Here is a 26,205-nt window from a genome sequence, read left to right on the forward strand (position 1 = left end):
TTAGATTATTCAGGTTGCAGGGAATTGATTGAGAGGACTTGCATCTTTGGTATTTTTTGTATTAATAGTTTTTCAACGGTGTTTTTGTTGTTCTCAGATCCCTGAGGAAATGAGCAAATGCAGAAATTCCTACATGGAGCAAGACCTGAGGCCAGTGCCCTTGGAAGAGCTTGGGCGCCAGAACGATGACCCCTCCTCAGATTATCGCTCTTACCTCCAAGAATCCATCGACTTTCTCCTGAAAGAGGTCAAGGAGAAATTCAAAGGTTGGGTCAGCTGTTCCACATCTGAGCCTGCAGATTTGGCTTACAAGAAGGTAATTGGGCCGAACACCAATCATGGTTCCTTTGTCTAGTCCATATTGTTTGGAATTCTCCTAGTGAATAGGCTGTAACAACACCAAATATATATTTTTTGCCTCGGCTACAGAGCATTTGTTTGTTTTTTTGATTTTGTTTTACATTTTTATATAAAAACGAATATACATATAGTTTAATTGCCTGCTACTTCCAGTTGCTTTATAAAACCGAGAGAATTATTCATTTAAGGGATGTTATCAAGGCGTCAGGCAATAGGCATGTCTAGGGTGGCTAGCTTGGGCAAGCCACAGTTGAGAACCAAAGCAAAGGAAACTCCCCAGCTCACTAAAGTGGAAAGCCTAGTTCCTGATTCTCTGCCATCTCTGATGGGTCCTTTACAGCTGCCTCATTCTCTGGTGCTATCACATAAGTGTCGTAGAGCTGAACAGTTATCATAGTCACTCTTTCTGCAGCATGGGGTTTTACATGGATTCACATGTTATGAATATTTCTCAGTTGTCAGGCTGGGAGTTCTCGGTAACAAAACTGCATTGTCGCTTGTGTAGACTTTTGTTGTCACTTTGAGTCATAATACCCCAACGAATGGCATTCGTCTTCCTTAGCTCCACACCTATTGGCCATGTCAGATTGTTACCGCACATTTTCGTGTTTGGAGTCTTTGAGTTCGCCCCTGGACATTCGAGTATTTTTGCCTATTTATGTTATTTCTTCAAATTTTGTCTTCACTCTGTCGTCGTTGTGACTGTCGGCAGCAGCGATTCACTGCCGGTCTCAATCCCACCTTCTGCCGGATTGCTACGTCGTGTGAGGCTGCAAGCTGGGTTTTGGGCCTAGTGCACGTGCCATGTCAGAGGCAGAGAAAAAAACTTTTCCAAGTTCTGCCCCAGATGCAGTCAGCAGAATATCTTCTTCGAAGACCGCCACCAAAAGTGTATTTATTGCCTGTACACAGACCACGATGGGGAGGGATGCCAATCTGCCAGTCTTTCTCCACTAAGACGAGAAAAGATCGCCGTTGGAGGTTGGTGTTCTGACTGGACGAAGGTAATGCCTCTCAGCGTCTGTGCGCAGTCATACTTCTGGCAGGGCTAGCAGGCCCAAACGGCGTACTCCCTCTGGCAAGAGGTTGAGATCCTTTGAGCATGCTTCCAAGAGGAAGGTACCTTTATTTAAAAATAAAAAAAAGCACTGCAGCTTCTGGCTTCTGTGTGGATCAGTGATGACCACCAAGGGTTCCCCGTCTTCGGTGGGTGGGAAATCACCCACTCTTCTCAGTCAGCCAACACCACCCCGACAATGAAGCATCATTCATCATTGTCGGCAGCATAATCGACTACCCCCAAAAACATCCTCGTCGACAACCGTGAGATTGTCGTCTAAATCATTGTCGTCGAAGACCACATTGACTACACCATCCGTTAGGCCTGTGGTGATGGTTTTGCACTTCTACAGGCTCTTCAACGACTGCAGTCACCATCCCTACGGTAACAACGGCTGTCTCAAGAGTAGCTTTGCCTCCAAGACCTCCGTCTCTGTCTACACTACCTTCTCCAGGTGCACCTGTGTTAGGCTCCTTCCTAAGAAGGTCCAGCAGGGCGAGAGGTACTGCCAGTGGCTTTTCTGCCAAAGCCTACAAGGGCCCCTCAGCTGCCTGCCATATCACCTGTACGGCCTGCCAGGGTCGTGTGTCTAGACCCTATCTTTGCTCCTTCGACCCTGTTGGAGGAGGAAGAGGAGGAAGAAATAGTTTTTTCTAAAGACGTCAGCCCACACCCTAGAAGAAAGTGGTGTAGGCCTACTACCACAGCCAGCTCTGTAGCCTGCACAGCCACTTTTGCCTACTTGCCCTTGAAACTCCTGGCCTCATGCACCAATCTTGACAAGTTAGGCTCTGAGAGATGAGTCTTTGGATATTTTGTCAATTCTCCACACTCTGGTTGAGGAAATATAGTACCACCTGTGGCCCCTGGTCCTCCTGTGGTTTCGGGCCCAATTGTGTGGCCAGTCCGCCTAGACCATTGCGGCCCTGCCTGGTGCCACCTCCTCCAGTTCCTGCGATCCGGCAACCACCTCCTGTTCCACAGCCCCCTATTGTAGAGGAGTTGTCCCCGACAGGAACCGACTCTAAAAAAGACACCAACTGGAATACAGATGATACCCAGGTTACTGATGAGTTTGAAGACTATGATCCTGCAGGCGGTGAGCCGCCAGGGTAGATCTACCATCTGGGAACTCTTCCCCCGGATGAGGTTGAATCTAGGTGATGATTTCCCAAGCAGCCAAACCTTTTCAACCTTACCCCAGAGGAAAAGGAAGGCTTCCTTTTTCAATGTTTGTGAATCCTCCAGAAAGACTCTGGTCTCATTCCCGCTTCTGGGGGACATCTGGGCGGATGGCCGTTCAGGTGGTGATGCAAAAACCCTTTCCCGCACCAACTACAAAGGAGAGGGTGGAGAAGAAATATATAGGGTCCCGGATACGGTTCCCAAATGCCTCGGAGGCCATCAACGCTGGACTCTGTAGTCTTGGCTGCTGCGAGGAAGAAGTCATCTAACCCATCATTCTCTTGCTCAGTCCCACCTGATCAGGTGGGAAGGAAGCTGGATGCGGCTGGAAAGCACATAAGTACCACTGCAGCATCTTCAGTTAAAACCTCCAGTGCCCTAGCCATCCTTTCACACTACGGCAGCACTCTGGACTAAAACAAGAATGGGTCCCAACTTGTATCAGAGGACCAAAAGGCAGAGGCCATGGCCATCTTTCTCAAGGACGAAGTGGCAGCTAACTATGCAATCACGGTAGCCCTAAACTTTGCCGATTCTGGTTTCTGGCAGATGGGCAACAGGGTCACTCTATGCCGTCAAGCTTGGCTCGGGGCCACAGCAGGCAGGAAGTCCAGGCCAAGGTGGTCGACATGCCTTTCAACCAGGATCACCTTTTCGTCAAGGCAGTGGACACATTTCTTCTCGCCATCAAGAAGGACACAGAGACTGTGCCCTCTCTGGGCATGCATCAACACAGGAAGCAAGCCTTTCGCTCCCAGAAAGGAAAGGTCACCCGATCTTCCAAGGTACTCAGCCCCTCCACCCTCTCACTCGACTGAGCAGAAGGCGTATAGAGGCTGTTCCCAGGCCTATAGGGGAGGTACCCGGTTTTGCCATCAACAAGCTACCAGGACGCAGATGCTGAAGGAAGCCTGACAAGGCCCAGCTCCCCAGCCCCACTTTAGCACCCCATTGGGAGGCCGGCTATCGCAGTTTGTCAGCAAGTGAGGCAACATCTCCACAGACAAATGGGTGGTCAATGTCATTGAGCATGGACCCTCTGGAATTCCAAGACAAGTTCACCTGCATTCTTCATGTGATAAAACGAGAGCAGCATAATGCTAAACTCATCAAGGAAGTTCAGGCCATGCTGCTATAAGGGGCCATAGAGCCTGTCCCTCTGCGCCTCACAGGGTCTGGAGTATACTCCAGATACTTGCTGGATTGCAAGAAGTCTGGTGGGTGGAGGCCCATCGTGGACTTGCAGTATCTCAACAAATTCCTAAAGTCCCCTAAATTCAGGATGATCGCATTTTATGACATGCTCAGCCAACTGGGAGATATATTTTCTGGTGACGCTGGGTCTGGAGGTTGCACATTTCCACAACCCCATTCACCAAAACATCGGAAATTCCTATGGTTCATCGTCCAAGAAAGACCTTACCAATTCAAGGCATTAACCTTCGACCTCAAATCAAGTCCTCAATCAAGCATTCACGAAAGCCCTATAGTGGTGGTCCTTTCGCCTTCACATCTCAAAGGGGGCTCCCTTCAGGACCCCGGTGCACCAGGAAATGGTCACTACCAACGCTCACATGGGCCACTCTATGGCTCCCAGAAGAGAAGACATTGCAGATAAACTTCTTGGAACTGCAGGCAGTTTTCTGGGCTCTCCTCTTTTAAGCTTCAGCTTTTGGGAAAGGTGGTCATGCTCTTTACGGACAACACAACCACCATGTATTACATCAATAAGCAGAGTGGAACGACCTCTCCCGTTGTCTCCCTGGAGGCACAGAAAGGATGGCGCTGGGGCATTGCTCAACAGATGTTTGTAGTCCCGTTCCACTTGGCAGGCATTCAAAACCCCATTGCAGAGACTCTCAGCAGGGTGCTGTGGTCCTGCCATGAGTAGGAGCTCCAGCAAGCTCGGGTGTCTCGAATCATCAGCAAATGGGGCCAGCTTCAGATCGACCCATTTGCGACCAACGCTCAAGTGCCATTTGTTTGCCAGCAGGTTCGTTCCCTCAAGTAAGGAGTTTGGGGGACGCTTTCTCAATCCCATTGGAATGCCAATACCTGTACGCATTCCGGCCATATAGTTTCTGCTACGTGTGATCAACACACTTCCAACTATCCTGCTGCAAGATGATCCTCCTTGCACCAGCGTGGCCCAGGCAGACTTGGTACTCCGATCTCCTTCACCTTTCAGTGGCTCCAGCATTCAAACTGCCTGCTCTCCCAGACTTGCTCTCCAGGTAAGAAGGATGCATCCTAGACCCTGATCTAGCATCTCTGAGCCTGGCAGCCTGGCTCCTGCAGTCCTAAAGTTTGGGCACTACTCGCTGCCATTGGAATGCAAAAATAATCTGGCAAAGGCCAGGACTCTATCAAAACTAGTGGACATGTTTTACAGTGTGGGGCTGATCAAAGATTTCTCCATGGTGCATTACGGCACCACAGCTTCTTCCATACTTGGTCCTGCTTGCCTCGGGCTGGCCTTGCCTATGCATCAAACAAGGTACACCTGGCCAACATTTCTCAGTACACCAAGCAAGCTCTCTGTGGTCGCATAGACTCGTCAAAGAGTTCCTCACGGGCCTCTTCAGGACTTTTCTGCCAGTGAAGGCCCCTGCTCTGGCATTGGAGCTTAATGTGGTACTCCGAGCTCATGGGCCCGCCATTTGAGCCTATGTATAGGGCTCCTTTTGAAGTTTATTTCTTGGAAAACTGCTTTCCTCGTGGCCATCACCTCTGCAGGAGGGCTGGTGAAATACAGGATCTCTCATTTAAGCTTCCATATCCATCGTTCCACCCAAACAAAGTGGTTTGAAGGTCTCATCCTTCTTTTATGCCGCCGAAGGTCCTTTCAGATTTTCATTTAAACAACCCTTTGGTACTGGCTGGCAGTTTTCTTTGCAAATCCTCTTTGCCTGCTGAAAGATCTTTGCATTCGCTGGATATGGAGCGTGCCTTGGAATTATGTTACACGCACGACAGACTTCTCAGCTTTTCGTAAACTTGGCCCCTGTGGGGCATGCATCTCCAGGTGGCTCTCTGGCTGCATCATGCATTGCCATCAGCTGGCTAACAGGCAGTTGCCATGCCGACCGAGGGCCCATTCAATCACGGCAATCACATCTGCATTCTTCTCTGGTGTTCCCCTGCTGGATATCTGCAGAGCTGCTACATGGAGGTCTACTCACACCTTCACAAAATTCTACTCTGTCGCTAGGAATTCCAGGGATGAGCCTCATTTCGGACAAGCAGTGCTTCGCAACCTGTTTGCATGAGGTGAGTATTGCTTCTGTTGAGCCTTGCCACCTCCCGAGGTTAAGTGTACTGCTGTGTAATCATATTCATAGTGTGTGAATCCACTTGAAACCCTGTGTTGGAGAAGAGACCAGTGATTTACCTGCAATTCTTGTTTTCCGGTGTGGGGCTTGCATGGATTCACATGCAAGCCTCCGCCTATTCCCTCTGTGGCTCTCCTTCGTTCCTGTTGCCACTTTACGTGCGCATCCAAATCTGAAGATGGCCATCCGGGGTGGAGCTAAGGAGGACTAATGCCATTCGATGAGGCAGTATGACCCAAAGTGACAGCGGATAGGCTATACAAACGACACTGCAGTTTTTAGCTTAAAGGTGAACTGTTTATTTAAGCGAGGATTCCCAGCCTGATGAGTGATTATGCATACCATGTGAATCCATGCAAGACCCACGCTGGAGAACAAGAGTTGCACATAAGTAACCTGTTCCTTTCTTCAAGTACTCCGAACAATTGCAACATACCTGGTTTGAATCAAGTGTCGTATATCGGCATCCCTACCTTGTTCTATGCCTCGTCGACATATGGAAATTAATGTTGAAGCAGCCCAACAACGCAGGCTGTGTGAAACCTTTCCTCAAAGTGAAGGAAAATAATCTGTCGCGGACTGTACTACATTCAGCCTGACTCTTTTTTTTGGGTTCAGGAGCTGCTGCCCGAGTACATGTTGCTCTGGCACAAACTTGCCAGGGCAGCCCAGCGTTGGTTTCCATGCGTCACACCTGCAGACAATCCCTTTCCTCCATGCAGAAATTAAGAGGGGTTCTCATTTATTGGTTATTTTGTGAGCTTTAACTCCTGAATGAAGTGAATTCAGGCTTGATATCCATTGAACACTTTATTATGATAAATCAAATGCACCCAATTCAACTTTATCGCCTACTTGTGTTCGGCTGGCTGCCTTACTATTAGGGTAGTATATCCATTTAAAATGCCAGACATTTCACTTGAAATCATTATTTTCAATATATTGGTATTGCCACCCTCTTCCTTCAGAGCGGGGGGGCCGGTGGTGGGGAATTAATTGCATACAGTGATTCAGTGATTACAGTGATTGCTGTGATGTGTGTTGGGCGAGGGATTGTGGACTGCATGGCGTTGATTTAGATTTTTTCCCTCTTTCATTATTAAAATTACTAACCATAGCCTGAAAATTGATCAAAGCTTATCCTGGAGTTTCTGTAAATAAAGTTACTATTATGCCAAGGCGATTTGAATGTTGTCGCAGCATAGCGTTAAGCAGAGGCCCATTGATTGATTGTGATGCGCTCCTCACTGAGCTCTTAATCTGATAGTCTTGGTCTTTCAACTTTAGGCAGCTTCTGTGGAACTATTGATCCAGTTTGAATTGAACTTGTTGTTAACAACTTTGTTTGTGCCTAGGTGTGTGATGGGCCACCACTCCGACTGTGGAAAACAAGCATCGAAGTCCCAGCTACCCCAGAAGACGTCTTGAACCGTATTCTGAAAGAGCAGCATCTTTGGGATGAAGATCTTCTCGACTCCAAAGTGATTGAATCCTTGGACAACCAGACCGAGGTCTATCAATATGTGCAGAACAGCATGGCGCCTCACCCAGCCAGGGACTATGTGGTGCTAAGGTGAGCTTTGCATCTTCTGTGCAGAACCGCATGGCACCTCACCCAGCTGCCAGGGACTATGTTGTGCTAATGTGAATATGGTGAACTTTGCATCTTCTTTCTAAAGCTATTTTCTGTTTCATCAAACCTCAGTAATTCGATTCCAAATGCAAGTTCAACATGGCATGCACTCCAATAGTTTACCACAGCCTCTTGTTTTTTTCTTCTTTTTTCTTTAAGCTAATCTGGGAATTCTCAGCGGCCTTCCTAGCCCAAATCATTGTACCCCACACTCTGACCCCTGTGGCCGTTTGGAGAGAATTCTAAATGTATTTCTATCCTCACAATATGTCTTCATCTAGCTTAATTTTCCTTCTGCCCTTCTTAGCTCAATGACTATGTAGTATTTTAGGCTATTTTAACATGCAGTTAGCACCTCGAGGGCAGCAGTGACCACGTGGCAGCACGGTACTTACCATCGTTTGTTAAGGGATTTTTTTTTTCAAAATGGGCCCTGACCACCGGCATGTTTAAAAAAAAAAACAAAAAAAAATTGTTTTATCCACAATGGTTTTTAGTTGCTTTTCATTTATTTTCCCCAAAATCTCGGTCATTAAATTTTATTGCTCGCTACTATCCACACTCCCTATTGTCCCTCTTTGTACTTGCCTGTACCTAGTCAGGTAATTGGTTGGCACTGCCTTCACCAATCCAGACTGGCCCCACCCCCCCCAAAAACCCATTCTTTCCGTGCCTCCACGCTCATCCACAAATCATGCAGCCTCCTTGCTCATTCTCGCTCTGAAATCTCCGACCAGTACTGTCCCCATCACTAAACCCACCATGCGCTCCCCTTTCCAGCCATATTTGTCTCGACATCCTATCGTTTTTGTACACTTCTAATCCGAATTATAGGCAAAGCTTTACCTCCTTTAGGGCTGTGCTCATCTTAAGGTCTTCTTTGTATTCAGACCCACTGAAATCATTACACTGGCATAGAAACACCCATCTGTGACCCATGTTTGTCTCTCTACACCAGTGTAAACCTCAAGATCGAGCCAGCAGTGCTGCATAGTTGTTTCTGTAATAGAAGTACTCGTTTATCCACCAGGACTGTGTATTCACTCACACATTGATAACAGCCCATATCTGCCCGCCTCTGCCCCGCCCCATCCCCAGTCGTGTGCTACCCGCCTTGGCTCTCATATGGTTGCAAGAGGTTGGAGGTGGGTCGTTAAACATATTTTCTCTTCCTATAACTTTTGCATGTGATCTCCTCCCCCCCCCCCCCCTTCATGAATTTACATGTATTGTAGAAGTATGGACCCCCAGAACAGAGCTAGAGTGTAGCCAGCCCTTTTGTGGCCCTCTCATTCGGTAATTGGCTAAGAGGTCTCTGAAAAGGCTGTCATTATGTTTAAGATGAAAGGAAACCCATTTCCATTTTCAAATATAAAAGGTTCCCTTTCAATCAATGCATGGTTTTTGCAGCTATCCATAGTGGTTTGGTGGGATCATGTGTATGTCCTTGGAGGCATGTAGGCTTTGTTTTCCATTGGTATGACATTACACATGATGAGCTGGAGAAAGTAGAGAGATGGGGGCAGAATGCAACAAGGCAATACCCGATGGATTTCTGATGTGGCGGTGTGCATGTTTAGGGGTTAGTGGGAGGTGTGGCGTGGTTGGGGGCGGGATGGTTGCAGTAGAGACTGTGTTTTAGAGAAGTGAGCGACGAGGGGCTAGGTGTATTTGAAATCCTGTGACCGGAGGGTAGCGGTGGTCAGAATGCAGCAGCGTTTGTACACTGCTTGGCACACTTTGAATGCCTTCTCTGTCTCTCCCTTCTCTAGATCCTGGAGGACGAACCTACCGAAGGGTGCTTGTGCGCTGCTCATCACGTCTGTGGATCATGACCAGGCCCCAGTGGCAGGAGTCAGAGTGAATGTTCTCATGTCTCGGTACCTGATTGAGCCCAGCGGGACTGCAAAATCCAAGCTGACCAATATGTGCAGAATCGACCTACGGTAAACTACTGTTTCTAGGTCTCTCCAATTTACAAACAAACCCCTGTTGGTAGGCTGTGCACCAGTGTGCGACAAGCTCCAAACAACCTAGTTTAATTTGCCACATCATTATGCTTTCAAGGATCTAAATGCTTGCTTTCTATATCTTGGATAATTCCCATGTGTTTGGAATCTTTCCTTCTCTTACTCTAAGCAGTACCTTTTGGTAGGCGGCGGTTTCGTGTTTATGGGAACCTGGAAATGTCCGCCACCCACCAAATGTTTTTCAGAAGCTTGCTAAGTGATTCACACGTCCTCAAATTCTTGCTTTTCCTTTGGTCTGTACCCAGACCATGAAATAACTGTTTAACTTTCTCTACTTCAGAGTTGTGAAGCAGCATCTATATTTCGAAACTAGTATATCTAAAATAGACCTGGATACGCGTTTGCAACACAAAAGCTTGAGGAATGAAAGTGATCCACACTTCTCAACCAGTGATCAGTGTGGTGGGCATACACAATAACTAAAGAATACTTTATGACACACTGGGCCTTGCGTCAGCTGGAAAACCCAGCAAAATCTAAGATGAGTCTATGGCTCTGACACAAAGCATGATAGCAGTACAGTGTGTCCGTAATATTTTTCTTAATGTGCTTGTATCAAAATTCCGAAACTTGTAGGGGTGCTTGGCAAAGGGGGGGGGAGGAAATGTCTGCCATGCTATTTACTTTGTTTACAACTCTTGGTTCTGCATAAGTGCCCCCCTCCACCTTTTTGTTCTAGGTCTGCACTCTATCAAATGTTCAAAGTAAGTACAGGGTATTGCTGGTGAGCTGACATGTGACTTTCTTTCTGCTTTAGGGGCCATATGCCAGAATGGTACCATAAGGCTTTCGGACATTTCTGCGCAGCGGAGGTTGTCAAGATACGGGACTCGTTCAGCAATCAGAACATTGAAAGTAAAGATGCAAAATCCAGGTGACCACCAGAGGGCGTACAGCCTACTCTACCCCCAGGGACTGTTGGTTTTCTGCAGTTGGACATAATGGCCTACACTAAAGACACTTATTGAAACTAAAATGCCAGGTGCTTCTGGCCTTTTAGCAACCCTACACGTCAAAGCTGCTTTGTGTTTGCGAGGCCTATGGAGCAGGCCTTGACTGGAATACATAGTAATGTAGGTTCTCAAAGTGACAAGACTATATTTTTTATTTTATTAGATTTTATTATACATTGCTTCTGGGAAGCAAAGCGATGCTAAAAATTATATATTGAGGAATATTATGGATACAACAAAAACAGCATTCCTGTGTGTTCTGCCTTTGTCTCTTTTTCTGCCCTCGTGCTGTCTGTGCTAGAAGGACCGGTGGGGCCGATGGATTGGATAGTACCATGCAATGTGATGTAGGGGATTTGCACAGCAGAACCTGTGTGAACCAGTGTGGTGTTGTTGAATCAAGTGGTAAGGCAAGTTGAAAGAATTGTGCCTGGCACGTGATGGACACAGACTCCTTTTAACCGGACGTGGTACAGTTTAAACTGTGCCATTTTCACCTGCTTCTTTCTAACTTGCACACCCAACTGTTGCGAGGTAATCTGTCGTGTGTTGCCTCACACGTGTGCTAACTTGGAAGGATCCCAGCTTGGTCTCCACTTTCACTCAACTTTTGGGACTCTGGAGCTAGGTTTGAAGAAATAGCTTCAATGGAGGTGCATCATCAGTAGCGTATGAGAGGCGCCATCTTCATGACCATGGTTACAAATAAAAATCCATGTATAGGAACCTCTTGACGCTTGCTGGCCCTGTTCTAGCAGTATGCCATGGCATGTGATCCCTAGTTAGTTGTCCATAGTGAAGTTCTCTGCTGTCTCTGTCCGCCTTTGTGACCATTTTTAGCTCTTGTCCGTATAGACGTAGGAGATCTGAAACCTCCTGAGATGACCAATGACCAAAAAGTCATTTCCTTCAAAAGGAATATCATTTTTGGCCTTTTCCCTTTCAATACATTGTTTGACAGCTTTGCTAAATTTTAATCTGTCTGCTTAAGCACGGGACCACCTTCTAATTTTTTACCCCGGGAATGCCCCCTCGTTGACAATCATGAGGCAGCAGTGCTATGAAGAGATCCTTAAGAAATGGTGCAGTTTATACAGGTTTTACTGTAAAGTGAGGTATTGCTTGAAAGAAGTGTTAGTGATAAATTAATTTTATACTGATCTCTAGAGGATGACGTATGAATGAGAGATGAAAGAAGGATTTTTATTTTTACCATTGTCAGTATTATGTCAGTCTTTCAGATGAAGAATATTTTTTTCTTTGCAGGCAAGCTTGTTTTTAGTGTTTTAAATGCCAGTGTTCTTCTTGAATATATAAACCCTGTATTGTCAATGTTATTATTTTTTCATTTGTAAATTTAATATTGTACATACCATTGCATTGTATACTTGTCCACAGCGTACTGTCAAATATAGGCGAGCATGACAAATTATTTAAAATATACTTGTATTTATACCTCTGTTATTCTTTTTTGTACTTTTTGACTTTTCAGAGCTGCAAGGTCAAAAGTGAATACAATAAAGGAAAATATTTCTAACTTGATATGTACAGGATGTACCAGATACGTGCACTATTAAATGTTTAAATGTTGACTATTCGTGTTGTTCATGTGATCTTTCTGTGAGCTTTCCCATCAAAGTTTAAAATGATACGTTAGTGATGGTATCGATACATTCTACAGGTTTGTACATTGGATTTCATTGGATGGACGCAGCCTGCTCCAAAGCTGCAATTGTGCATGGAACAACTAGCTTTAGTCAAGTCTTTCCGTACTTTAAGACGTGACCATTTATTTTTTATTTCATTTAAATTTCTATAGCGTGAAAATAGCTAACAAGAACATCAGAGCACTTCACAAAATGACATATACAATATCGAAAAAACACAAGATTACATTATTATTTTGAAAACAAAATGGCTAAAACGTGCAATGCATGACTTAAAACATATTAAAACATTTCAAAGGGCAGCTAATTAAGTTCTGAATTCACTGAAAAGCCTGTATGAAAAAGCTTTTCAATTTGAGCTAGCTATCCATCTTGGAACCCCAAGAAGCTGACATTCTTGATGCCGAAGCCCTCTTTGACCTCTGGAGATTTTTAGTTATTGTATTAAATACTTCAGGAGATCGAGCATAAAGTGCTTTATGTACAACGCAAAGCAATTTAAAATGTATCCTGATGTCGATGGGGGAGCCAATGAAGTTTCTTCAAAATTGGAGAAATGTGGTTTCATTTATAAGCTCCACTGACTGACTGGGCTGCTGCATTGAAAACTGATTTCAAAGGAAGACCAAGCATTAACAGTATCTATTCTAGAGATGACAAGCAACTGGACTAAAGTGTGAAAGTGGGATTCGGGGATAAAAGGCTTCACGGCTCTTAATACAAATTACGGAACACGTGAAGATGTTTTCATTGCATTAATATGAGTATTAAAAAGAGAGATGAGTGTACAAATAAAACCCTAATGATTTTGCCAAAGAGGTAAACTAGAAAGGAGCATCTAAAACGTTTGAGTCCCGCAACTTGTTTGTAAAAAAATGGTTTTGGTTTATTATGAGAAAATAAAAGAAATTCAGTTTTCAAAGGATTCAATTTTAATGTGTGACACCATCAACCAACCCCTCAATATCCAACAGGCATCCTGCCAGTTTTACAAAATCACTTTCGGAAGATAGTTTTAGATAAAGCTGGGTATCATCCACATATTCATCCATCGAAACATTAGGTTTGGCTTTAACTTCTCCTAGAGGCTCCATACAGAGGCTGAAAGAGTTGTTGTTAAAATCGACCCCTGCGGTACTCCAAAAGGTACCAAGTCTGGGAATGAACGCTCCTGATTTGTAAAAACCAATTGGTGCCTAGATTTGATTCCGTATGTTTATAAGGAAGGCATGATCGGTAGTATCCAAAGCTGTCAAATCTAATAAAACTAAAACACAGCAGGACCCATCATCTAAAATCCTCATATCATCTAAAATCTGCAAGGTTGCCGGAAGCCTGATTGTGAAAGAGCCAACAAATCTAATTCCATTAATGTAATTAAATGGAAACAAAGGGAGGCAACAAAACGGGTCTATAATTAGACTAAAGATTAGCTTTCTTTAATAGAGGACATGCATGCCCAATTTTCAAAGGTTTGGGAAACCGCCCTGTGTAAGGGACAATGTAAAATCTGGACAAAAAAGGGAGCAGCAGAAAACATTATTTTAGCTTTTTTGCTGTACAAGGATCGTCTGGTAAAACAAAAGTTATTCATTAAAGCCTCAACCTCCATTGACTGGTAGCAAAAAGAAGCCCACGTTGAAGTGATTTGCAAGTGAGATCCACCTTAACTGCAGATGTATAGGAAATCTCTTCCCTAATCTCACACATTTTATCAATAAAATATTGAGCAAAATCTTGACACTTCACATACAAAGGTTTTACCTCTCAATCTAACCTTAGATTTGCAATAACTTTAACTAGGGAGAAGAGAACTTTTGGTTTAAGGCCCAGCTAATAACAGCTGTATAGTAAATCAGTTTAGGTACATTAATATTAATTGCATATGGTTTCCGTGCAACTTTCAACATTACTAAATTCTCAGGTATTGGGTTCACCCTCCATGTCCACTTCGATTGTCTGAATCACTGTTTCAGAGACTATAGCTCTTCAGAGGACCATGGGGCAGAAGAATTTATTTTATTATGAATTGATTTGGTCACGACTGGAGGGATTCTATCCATAGAAGTTAAGGTTATGGCATTGAATGTACTTATCACTTAATAAATAGTGAAACCTGGATCAAGTTCTAAAGAATGTTTGAGAACCTCTCTTAGAGAATCACGGTTGACCATCTACAAGTTACATCTAACACAATCAAATATAAGATCAAATAATAAAATCCTATGGTCCGACCAGTCAACATCCCACAATTTAGCACTTTGAGGACTGATGACCCAATGTAAAATATTCCCTTTAGCATGAGGTCTGTAGTCAGATTTTGATTTGAATCAAAAACTGAGTCAACGTATTAACATGATTATTAGTCCCATTATCCCATGGTAGATTAAAATCTTCCATAAAACATGACACTCGACATACCAAACAAGAATACACTATGACATGTATTAAATCAAATGTTAAAACATCAAGAATACCAGGAAGATGATAAATTATAAGAAGTTGAAATTGTTTAGAGAAGATTTTAAGGCCCAGACATTCAAAAACAAAGTGCTGTCCAAGACCATTTGCAAGCATTTCAAATGACTCGTAAGGAATATAGCCACCCTGCACCCAACTTTGTTCAATGTGTACCACTCTGGAACTAAAACATCAAACCTATGTTTTGGAGAAGGCTTGAACCAAGTTTCAGTAACTGCAATCACATCAGCCTGGGAGAGCAAAGGTAGCTCTGCAATCGCTTCAGCATGTGCTACTGCAGAACATGCATTTTACAACAAACATGTTCATTTTGAATGTCCCAATGTTAAAGCGCAGCTCCTCTGCTGCTGAATTTGAATACAATGTTCTCTAGTACAGCCCTTCGTACTAAGAAACTGCAATCTTCTGGCACTTAAATACCTTGGATACCCACACACAAACTGTATTGGAGCCTAATCGCTAGAACCCTTTGTCGACTGTCTGTATTAACTCAGTACTGGCTCATTGGTTTCTGTGGTACTTCTGCTCCAAATTTGTTCTTTTTGCCCATTAAGAGGAATGTTACATTTGCTTTACATATCCCCGTCACCCCCCCGCTTGTTCGGCTTTTGTTTTTGCAGTTTGTTGAAATTTTATGACACATTTATTGTTCTCCTGGTATTTTGGTCAGTAATTTTCATACAGTACAGCATGCAGTTGCTCATTAGAGACATCAAGAATGCAAGGACATCAATTCCCTTTACTTTATATACCTGGGCAGTCCTTCCTCTTTTTACAGGATAGACTATAGCACTTGCTATAGATAATAATAAAAACAGTAATGACAAAACTTACTAAAACAATTTTGTCAGCAGTTAAGTCATCTAACGGAAGGATCAGTCTCCTAGAAAATTCTCAAAACTATTATCAAAGGTTTGTTGGCCCATTGCCACACAATACCAGAAGGCCTCCGATGATTTAATTTAGTCATACTCAATAAAGCAACCAGAAAACTTGCATGTAAGTACTCATTGTAAGTGATTTCAATCCGACATACACCTAAGGCAACACCTAGCATGTAGTGCAACTGAAATCCTTATTTATTTTTGTCTACAAGTTTTTTATTCTGAATGATATACCACTGATATCACACCCTTCTCCTGGAAACCTCCCGGTCGCACTGAACCAGGAGTCAGGCTGGTTTGCAAAGGTAAAGATTTATTTATGTATTTAAAATGTTATCACAATAGGTTTTAATAAGTACACCATACTCACCAATTGGGTGAGGTAACACAGAATAATCTCGTTAATACACAAGGAGTAACAGTGAGCAAACAATTCAGCACAGAAAATAATACCTGTGTGGTTTCAGATCGCATAGCACTGTGGTTAACGGTTCCCCCTGCACACCCCTCAAACCCCCAATAGGCAATGTAAAGAGAGAGGAGGAGAGAGCAGGTGTTCAGGAAAGGCAGAATTCAACAAAATATCAATCCCATTTTCCTCCAGAAAACACAAGAGAAAAACGGGATTGACTGTAAGGCTTTCAAAATGGCTTTTAAAGTTATCTTTAAAATGGACTGGGTAGAAACACTAAATATGGTCAAAATTGCTGAAATTGCTTTAAATTCTTATGGGAGCCGCTTTGGATAGTTACACACAAACACAAGCAATGATTTAATACCAAGAAACAATTAGACATCTTAAAACTCAAGACGGAGGCAATTAAAAGCTGTTTTACACGTGTAAGAATTTCCCAAAATGAAAATGTGGCAAACTTTTCACTGCGCAATAGTCGGGATAACGGGAGAACCGTATTGATTTGGAATGATTTCTATTAAAGCTGTGCATGTTAGCTACAAGGAGGAGTTGAAATTGTGTTTCTAGCACGAAAACTGAGGGCGATATGGACGTTTTCGAAGAGGTTGTTTTTTCGAGATAGGTGCAAGAATGGAAAACAGGAATGCACTTTTGAAATGACAAAATGGTTTCTTACAGTAGAGGATGACTATGAACAAAACGAATACCACACAAGAACACAGTCACTTGATCAGAATGACTGCCTGTGGAGGAAACTCGCCTTCTTCAAATGAGGAAAGATCAGTGCAAAGATAGTTTTAGCAATACTAGTACATGAGGAAGGATAGGATGGTTTGGAGTTCAGACAATTTAAAAATACTCCTAGCAATGCCGGTTCTGAATACAGGATAGGATGGGTTTAAGATGGGGATTGACTATGCAAAATACATATGCCAGTGACACAATTCTTCCCATAGATACTCAATAGATATGTTTTTAAATGGAACAGTCAGGATTCTGGTCAGGGGATTGGATCTGGTTTAAAACAGACGGCTGGGCGCATTGGACCGAATCGGATTTGCAAGGCGCTCTGGTCACAGCATGGCAAAGGACTGGATCTGCCAGGCCCTCTGGTCACAGCACGGCACAGGACTGGATTGGATCTGCCCTTCTTGGTTATGGTGATATTATTTTCAGCAGGCAAGCGGTAACGGCGCAGCCCGGCTGTATTTTGATGCTTCCCTTTTAGGTTAGTGGGGTTCTGGTTCAGGAGTTTGAGGCATAGCTGAAAATGGTTCAGCTATGCAATGGATTTCTGCTTTGCCAAGTTTCTGGAGTCTGGAGCAAGGAAGATGTAGAGTTCAGCAGCAGGGTGCTCCGCCAGCATTGGGACAGTGAGTGGATCTGTCTGTGGTGAGCTGTGTCTATTTATCCTATGACCTGGCATCATAAAGGGGGTGTGTGGGCTGGTTTAGCCAAAGCTTGCCCCTTTTGACAGGTGATTGGGGCAAAGTCTACTCTCTGCCTTGATAGGAGGAGAGAAACCGAATGTCCCCTTTATGGTGTGATTTTATGAGGCTGAGAATCCACCCCTAGCCCCTGGAACACAAAATCTACTTTTGGCACAATACATATTTACACATGTGCAGCCTCTACAACAATCACATATGCAGATTACATATTTTCCATAGCAGCTACTCCTCAAAACCCCGTAGCTGTGGGATCTTTTCTCCACTTTTCACAGAATTTTGCCCTTTTCATCAGGAACACAAAGTCCAATTTTTAGGCAAATGTTTACAAGTGTGCGCGTTTAACATGGGCATAAGTGTACAGTTTCATACTTTTAGCGGAAATACATTTTGCTTAAAATCACATTTCTTGCCGTTTCTTTTCGGAACATGTCACACGATTTTGCTGTCTCTTGCAGCCAAAATTTAGATTCACAAATCTGTTACTTTTATATTTTTCACAATTTTAACTGGCAAGTTATAAGTCTTTTAAAAAATTGTTCTTTGTTAATGTTCAGCCACAGATGGTTGTTTGGGTCTGTCTCTTTTTGTCTCCCTGCAGTTCAGGAGCAGTCTTCTCTGGGCTTGCTCTTGGCAGAGAACATTTACAACTATCCTCCCACCTCGCATATACTTAGCTGCAGCTGGCCATTGTTCCTCATGCCTCTGTAGCCCAGGTTCTTTCCTGCCCCATAATTAACGCTTTTGTGTGATTTTGTGCTGGGGGCGGAAGACCTTCACTCTCTTAGAAAACCTGTTATTCCACTTTGGTAACTTCAGCCAGGTTTAATTTTAATTGTTAACTCTGTTGAATTTTTCCTTAGCTTAAAACAAACGTGTTGTAGCAAATCACAGCTAAATTATTCTCATTCAAGATTTTAAACCATGGGATCAAAACAATTACAAGATGGGTTACTCTCAGTAATAGGTCTCTTAGATTGCAAACATTTGATTTCAGTTTATACATGTTTAACGTTTAATCAGGCAGGCTCCAGACAGCTGTCATTCAGGTGGCCCAGGGTACTGCACCCAGATTTTTTTGACAGATCCACAGACAGGCCACTTTTGCTGTGGACATTTCTTTATGCTCTCAGCTTTTCAGGACTTTGTAAGTTCACAATGATTTCTTAAACTAAGTGAATTGTAGCACCCAACAAGAATTTTGGATGTTTGCAGGTGTTCTGTACTGGCATTCTGCAGATTCAGCAACAAAGAAAAAGGGATTTAAAGCAAGATTTTGGGTTTCCTTTTTCATTTTGTACTCCATTTTCAATTGTTGTGGAGCCCGGTGACATATTTCAGGAGCGAGATCCCCGTTCCACCACTGACAACATGCGTGGCAGATTGGGCAGCCATCTTTTTGTGCGTTGTAAAGTGCAATTTTCAGAGGTTTTGGTGCACACAAGTTTTTGCGGCCATTTTACTGTTTTCTGGCACCATCATAACAGAGTGATGTGGCATAGTAGAGCAAAAGTGGGTCAAAACATCCCACAGAGCCCCCCTCCCAACTTGAATTTGACCGCCCGTCAAGGGGAAGTCGGGAGATTGGGATGTTCTTTTTTGGTTTCTTTTCTTTGGTACATGTGGAAAAAGTTGTCTGCTTCTCCCATCGGTGCTGGATCGACATGCTCTCCTCGCCGGTTCTGGATGGGAGTATGGAGCGATACTCCGGGCTCCTTGGGTCTTTCCTCCCGGTCCCCGAGTGGTCCTCCTTGGTAATTAGAAATTCTTGGTTCCAATGCTATCGGACAGAACAGAGAATGGTTATGGAAATTTCCCCACTACTACTCGTGTAGTGGGGCAGATGCATACATTGAATAGAATTTACAATATTCCCCGCCTGTATTTACTAATGGTTTTAACAGGTGGATTCTTCTAGGTTGCCGGAATATCCCCCTCTGGGTTTCCGGTTGGCATCTCTGTTTGCCGCAAAGTATGCCTGGGATGGCAACTCTTCAGCTGGTTTATGTGGACCCACTTATCTTCCCCTTCTGCCAAACTGCCCTTGGGGATGCGGATTCTGTAGGCGACCGGTGAGATTCTGTGTACAATTTCAAAAGGACCCCGCCAAGTTGGGAGGAATTTGCGCTGTTTGGCATGGTTCCTTTGGAAATTGTACAAGTAGACCCGGTCTCCTACTTAGTATTATTTTTTAGTTTTCTTAAGGTCATAGTAGGTCTTCATACTGTCTGCAGATCTTTCTAGATTCCGCTGAACATAGGCAAAAGCATGTTGAAGGCTTTTTCTCAGATTCTCAACATACTCATGAGTTGTGGAGGCATTTATCAAGGTCTGCTGTTGGGTTCTGTAGAGCAGATGCTGGGGTAGCACCATCCTTCGTCCAGTCATCAGCTCAAATGGAGACATTTTTGTTGCAGAAGGAGGGGTAGATCTGATGGCCATCAGGACAAGGGGTAGTCGAATGTCCCAACTTGGCCCAGAATCTGCCACAAACTTTTTTAATATGCTCCCAATAGTCTTGTTGTATCTCTCAACTCTACCACTAGAGGCTATCCGGTAGGAAATGTGTAGTTTCCTTATGACCTCAAGTATCTCCCACATCTTTGTCATCACTTCGCTAGTGAAGTGGCTACCTCAGTCTGACTCAATGGTTTGGGGTAGTCCAAAACACGAGAAGATGTGATTGAACATCAGGGCAGCTGCTGTTTCTGCCTTGCAATTTGGGGCCGGGAGACATTTCACCAATTTAGGGAACAAGCATGTTACGGTCAACATGTCCCTGTTCCCCCTAGAGGAGCGAATCACGGGCCCGATAAAATCGACTTGTAAATCTGACCAAGGCAGTGTCATCCCCCTCTTTTGGAGGGGAGCATGGTGTGTGAGTGATGTTGGCTGAAATTGTGCACACACAAGACACACCTTCAAGTATTGGTCGAGGTCCTGCCCCATGTGTGGCCAGTATGCAACCTCTCGCAAGATTTCTAGTGTTGTATGAAACCCCCGATGAATGTGGGGCCAGTTTGCAACCTCTCGCAGGATTTCTAGTGTTGTATGAAACCCCCAATGACTGTCTGTGGCCGCATCATGGACATGACTTAGCAGCAGGCTTCAGAATGGGGTAGGGACCACCCACTGGTCATGGCCAGCTATGGATCTCCTCACCAACAAACTGTCTTGGATTTGGAAAATTTTTGGACATTTGATCAACACTCTGAGGGCCTCTTTCCCTATGTAATTGGTATCCATCAGGGGAAAGTTCTCAGGGTTTCCATGTGTTGATTAAACGTACCAATTATTGGATCCCCTTTTTGAGCCTTAATCAAATCCGCATCTGGGCCTCCTTACTCCATTGTGCAGTTGAGTTCATTGTGAGCATTTGTCTGGAACCTAGTGATAGGAGTGACCTGGATTTCCCCCAACAGGGACTCGATCTCAAGTAGATTCCCTTGGATGGCTCTGGTTTTGGCCTGCTGATCAGCTAGGTAATTTCCAGTTTTGTCTGGTCCCTCTACTTTAGAATGACCCTTGATCTTTTTCCAGTAGATGGTCATCCCATTCGAGGTGACCAGATCATCAATATTCTGTGTTAATCCTCTGTGTTGTAAAAGTTTATTATTAGCACATAACATGCCTCTGGTTTTCCAATTAACCAGGTGCTCCACGAACCCATTCCGTACATACATAATTTGAATCAGTGATTATGACCAGTTCGCGGAGTTAGTGTTGGACAGCAGTGAGGATGGCTTGATGCACAGCCATCAGCTCGGCCACTTTACTACTTCGGGGACCTATTTTGTACCGAGTGAAAGGTTCTGGGGCATCATTCACCCATGCATTCCCTAAGCCTGCCACAAGTTCCTTTTCCCTGTTGTTTTTAACATAGTAGGAGCACCCATCCACATAGACAGTGGGCATTCCCTCACACTGGTCTTATTCATAGACTTTGTGTGGGAAATTAAGGTATGCCTCCATGATGTCCTTAATTTTAAGACTTTCGTCCTCGAGACAGTTTTCTCTGGCACAATCATGCAAGTCAGCCAGAACTTGCGCAAGGGGACTCTTCTTGTTTTGGCCATATCTGACCTCCACAGGAAAGCCTTCCATTGACAGAATCCAGGAAGTAATGGGAATTGCTCACATTTCTGACCCGGATTCTGTCACTTTGGAGATATTGCAAAGGTTGGTGTGGAGTCTCCACTATGATGTGTCCCCCTGGATAAACGGGTGGTAGTTCTTCAATGCCCGCACCGTTGCCAGGAGTGCCTTCTCACAATCGTTGAATTTTTCCGACACAGAGGATAAAGTCTTACTCGCATAGGAGATTACTTTATTGACCTTGTCATGCTTTTGATATAATGCTGCAGTCAAGCATGTATTTGAGAACCCTGTCTCCAAAAAGAACTCCTTGTTTTTGACAGGGTAAGCTAGGCAAGGTGCTTGTGAGAGGCTTCTTTTGAGTTATCGTTCTGGACCCCCCTCCCACTTGACCCCCTCCCTTCAACAGATGGATCAGGCATCTTGTGATCTCTGTGTAATCCTCAATGAACTTTCTGCTGTAATTAGTTAGTCCAAAGAGGCTCCTTAGTTCCTGCAGAGTTGTGGGGTCTTTTATTTTCTGGAGCGCTTCTTTCTTTTCCTGGAGACAGAGACCCTGAGCAGTTATCTCATGCCCCAAGAAATTGACACGGGTTCTGCACCAATGTGCCTTTTGAAAAGAGAGTTTTGCTCCGGCAGCCCTCAACTGTGTTAGAACAAAACGGATCTCTGCTATGTGTTCCTCCACAGTTGAGCTTTTGACTATAACATCGTCTACATAAGACAGGTTACCACTTTCACCCAAGTCGGGCATGGCCTTATGTAGAAAGATGTTAAATTCATTGAAGGAGTTGATGTATCCGAAGGGAGTCCGGGTCCAAGTGCACTGCTGCCCCCCAAAGGTAAAGGCTAGCTTGTATTGGTCCTCCCTACTGACAGGTACAGTCCAGTACCCATTGGTCAGGTCAATGGCAGTAAATACCTGTGACCCCTGGATCTGAGCCATCCCTTGGTCAATGTAGGGAAGAGGCCATCGGGAAGTATGATCCCATTTTTGAGCTCCCTTAGGTCAGCACAGTCTCCACTGGCCTTTAGGTTTTAAAATCCCCAGCACCAGATTATTGAAGGTGCTGTGGACTGGACGAATAATCCCACAGGACTCAAGGTTCTTAATTATTTCAGGAAGGGACTCAATTGATGTGAGAGGTAAGCAATATTGCTTCACAAACACTGGAGTCATGCCAGAGTCCATGGGAATTGTTGTTGTGTGGATGTCGGTGCGACCACAGTCATATGAGTCCATTGCAAAGAGATTTTGAAAATCTAAGAAAACTTGTTTCAATTTTTGCTTTTGCTCCAGAGTCTCACAGGCATCAGCTAGGTTGACTCTCTCTTCAACCATCTGCCTGAAGCCTGGAAAGACTTCCGGTTTGGCTATCTCAGCGGCCTCCTCCAGCTGGGTGGAGAAGTCGCTGGTCAAAGTGCTGATTTGGACTAATGGCTTCAGGTGGGGAAGGCAGTCCTTGTGGAATTGAAAGATCACCTCATCCCTCCTGAAGTCACAGGTCACATCTTCCTTACCATAAGGGCAGGAAGAGTACACCAGGAAATTGCCCCATGCCGGGTGAAAATCCTGTCTGGTGTTGTGCCATCATCGCTATCACTGCCAAAACAGTCCTTGGGGATTGGTCCTAACAGCTTGTTACCTAAATCTATGGAATAATGTCGGTCATCAACTGCCATTCCAATAATGGTGCCTGTGCCCAGTGGTCCTTTTTAGGTCGCTGTTATCCACCTCTATTGGAATTGTGTAGTGTTCTATGTTGACTAGTGGTGTTGGGTTTACCCCCAACCCTTGCTGTTGGAAATGAACATTGAGATGGACATAGGCGTCAGGATTTTACCGTTTCTGTACTCTTAATTTTTACTTCCAGTGAGAATTGTCAGGTCCATTCTGGGATGGTGACTTCCTCTCCAATCTGAATTTCAACGGCATATGGTAGCAGTTGAGCTGACCGAAATGCTTTCTCGGAGTCATCAAAGTCCATGGAATTACCCGCTAATCGGGACCAAGCTTTGAAGTTTATTAGGTCCAAACTAATGGCAAAGCGATTGAGAATGTCACTGCCTAAGTAAAATGCAGCAGGGACATCTCGCACGACCCAACAATTATGGACTATGCTCTTGTTGCCTATGGACATTTTGAGCATACACCTGCTAGGCAGGAGATGTTTGGAATTGGGTGTTTCCAGGTACATTTCCCATTCGTCTAACAGTTTAAATGTGGGAATGGCTGGATCTTTTGGGAGTTTGCGGAACATGGCCTCGCTGATGAAGCTCTTACCGTTGTTCACACATACTCGGGCGAGAACAGAATCCTTCCACTCATTTAACTGAATAGGGATGAACAACTGCTCTCCAATTCTCTGAATATCAGCCAAGCTTTGAGCTGATTTCTCATTTTTTTGGACTATAGGAATGGTATTTTCTGATTGTGAATTTGCCACCTTGGAATGGAAGGAAGGCTGATTTTCAGAAATAGAGAGTACTCCCCATCACCAGTTTGTTGCCTACTGCAATTACTGTCACGCCTGGGATTTGATTATTATGAAAGTGAAATTCAATTTGGTCAGGTTTTTGTTGAACCATATGGCATGTGCCATTTAAACTAACATGGTTCACACTCTGTTTCAATTTTATTTGTCGGTTAGTCTGGGTCCGGAGGACCTTGTTTACACAATCTATGAGGGGAGACAATTTACGCAGGATGTCATTATCTAGTAAACATGGTGTGCCCTCTGGAGTCGCAACTATGACCGGGTGCTTCACCTTTCGTCGGCCAATTTTAATGTCTAAATCCACAGTTCCCTCGACAGGAATTTCCTTCCCATCAAAGTTCTAAAGTAGCCCAGGAAGAGGGGTGAGAGGAATTTGGTATTTCTCCCCCCATCCCGAATTCAGTTGATCAAAGGCCCTTTATGACAAAAGGGTAGCTTGGGATCCAGTGTCCACCAGTGCCAAAATTGTACATTGCCCCTGTATTTGGACCGGGGCATAACATCTTCCCTCCTTTTCCTCAAGGGGGCAATGATAATGCACATTTTTGGCTAATTGGTGGGTTCATTTCTTTGCTTTGGATACTGACAGAGAGGTGATTTGTGCTGGGTTTTGTTTGGGCTCTTGGGAACCGGTAAGAAAAAGGTGACAGCTAGATATGGGGGAAGGTTTGGACTCCCCTGGTTCTGATTCTGGGTTGCCCCCCCCCCTTTTTGGAGGCAGTTACCAGAATGGGTTTTAACAAGGGGATTTATGTGCTGGTCATTCTGGGGTTTGATGATGGGCGGTTTTAACTCAGTCCCCTCATCTAATCAGTCTTGTTTGGGATATTTTGGGAACCATGTTTCTTTGGGTTGAGTTCCCCCATCCCTGAAGAAGATCATTTTCCCAGAATCCTCTGAGGACCCCTCGCCTTCAAACTGGAAGATTTGCACCTCCTCCACAAAATGGGCCTTTTTAGGCTCTTTATTTCTCCTTCCAACCCTCTGCTACTTGGCTTTCAGACTTTCGGGGGCAGGAGATTTTGGTTCTGGTTCCTGGGTTTCCTGGGGCTTTCCACAAGTGGGTAAGGAAGCTTTCTCTAAGGCTTTACACACCCCCTCCCCCTGTGCTTCTTCCCTGGGAACCGGTAGATTGTCAGGGTTCTTCCCCGTCATTGTTCTGGAGCACCATACCCTGAATTTGAGAGGTTCTGAGCCACCATGCTCAACTGAGGGTTCTGTTGAGCCCTCAGCATGCGACCCAGATCCTGTGCCATGTTCTGGACCTGGTGCTCTAGTTGGGACAGCCGCTCTGGCTGGTACGGGTCCTTTGGTCTGCCCTGGGTTGATCCCGGGAAGGGTAACTATCCCTTCTCGCATAAACCCTTGGTTAGGAAAGTTTGGGTACCCCTCCACCCTTGGCCTCCCTCCTTCTGGATTGGGCTGTCTGGGCTCAGGAAAGTGGGGAAAGAAAGAAGAGTTGTTGGGGTTGAGGTTTGGCGGGAACCGGGGAAAGAAATTTGGTCCGGCATTTGGGGGATTACTGCCCTCCTGGGGAAAGTGAGGAGGGAAGTTTCCTGGGTTTACAGCTGCCTGGTTGGATCCCTCCCAGTGGGCTGGGGGAGCCCACACACAGCGCAGGATTGGTCTGTTGCCCTTGTAACGTGGGCTGATATAGTCAGGAGAGTTATGGGTCCCATTTGTGGGGTTGCCTCCCTGGCTCCCTGTTTGGGATTGGCCCGAGGGCCTTCTGGGTTTGGGGTTGGTTGGAATCTGTGTGGGAAGGTTTTTAGGCCCCCCCATCTCCAGATCTAAAATGGGGACAGCCTTAACCTCTGCCACCTTAGCGAAAGCTGGGGTGTTGGTTGGTTTGGGGCTTTTGCTAATATTTTTACTTTCCAACGGCTTCTGTACTTCGTAGATGCGCATTGCTTGTTCAATGACCCAGTGTAGTGATCTTTTCTCATGAAGGTCCCTCACTAGCTGGGTCATAATGTATTTAGGGAGAGCATGAAAGAAGGTGTTCACAAATTTCTTACTGTCAGTGTGCACCCTTCTAGTGGTCTGCGCAAAGGCGCATTTCAATTCCTGAACACATTGTTGTGGGGCCTGGTCTTCCCCACATTGTAGGCTGCCTCGCGGGCCTCTTGAGGATGGCCGCCCTATAGGTGGACCAACTGGAATG

General features: G+C 44.7%; 1 protein-coding gene across 2 annotated transcripts in view; it reads left to right on the forward strand.

The window, feature by feature from the left end:
- Positions 1-12,150, forward strand: part of DLC1 (DLC1 Rho GTPase activating protein) — a 563,875-nt gene extending 551,725 nt beyond the window's left edge. For both annotated transcript variants that reach the window (XM_069631599.1, XM_069631600.1), the window contains exons 11-14: positions 98-316; positions 7,293-7,510; positions 9,343-9,516; positions 10,358-12,150. In XM_069631599.1, the coding sequence (XP_069487700.1) occupies positions 98-316; positions 7,293-7,510; positions 9,343-9,516; positions 10,358-10,478 (732 nt within the window). In that variant the 3' untranslated portion in view covers positions 10,479-12,150. The remainder of the gene's footprint in view (positions 1-97; positions 317-7,292; positions 7,511-9,342; positions 9,517-10,357) is intronic.
- Positions 12,151-26,205: the final 14,055 nt, after the last annotated feature.

The sequence above is a fragment of the Ambystoma mexicanum genome, chromosome 6q, assembly GCF_040938575.1.
Source record: "Ambystoma mexicanum isolate Mex_15411 chromosome 6q, UKY_AmexF1_1, whole genome shotgun sequence".
In the NCBI taxonomy this organism is placed as follows: Eukaryota; Metazoa; Chordata; class Amphibia; order Caudata; family Ambystomatidae; genus Ambystoma; species Ambystoma mexicanum.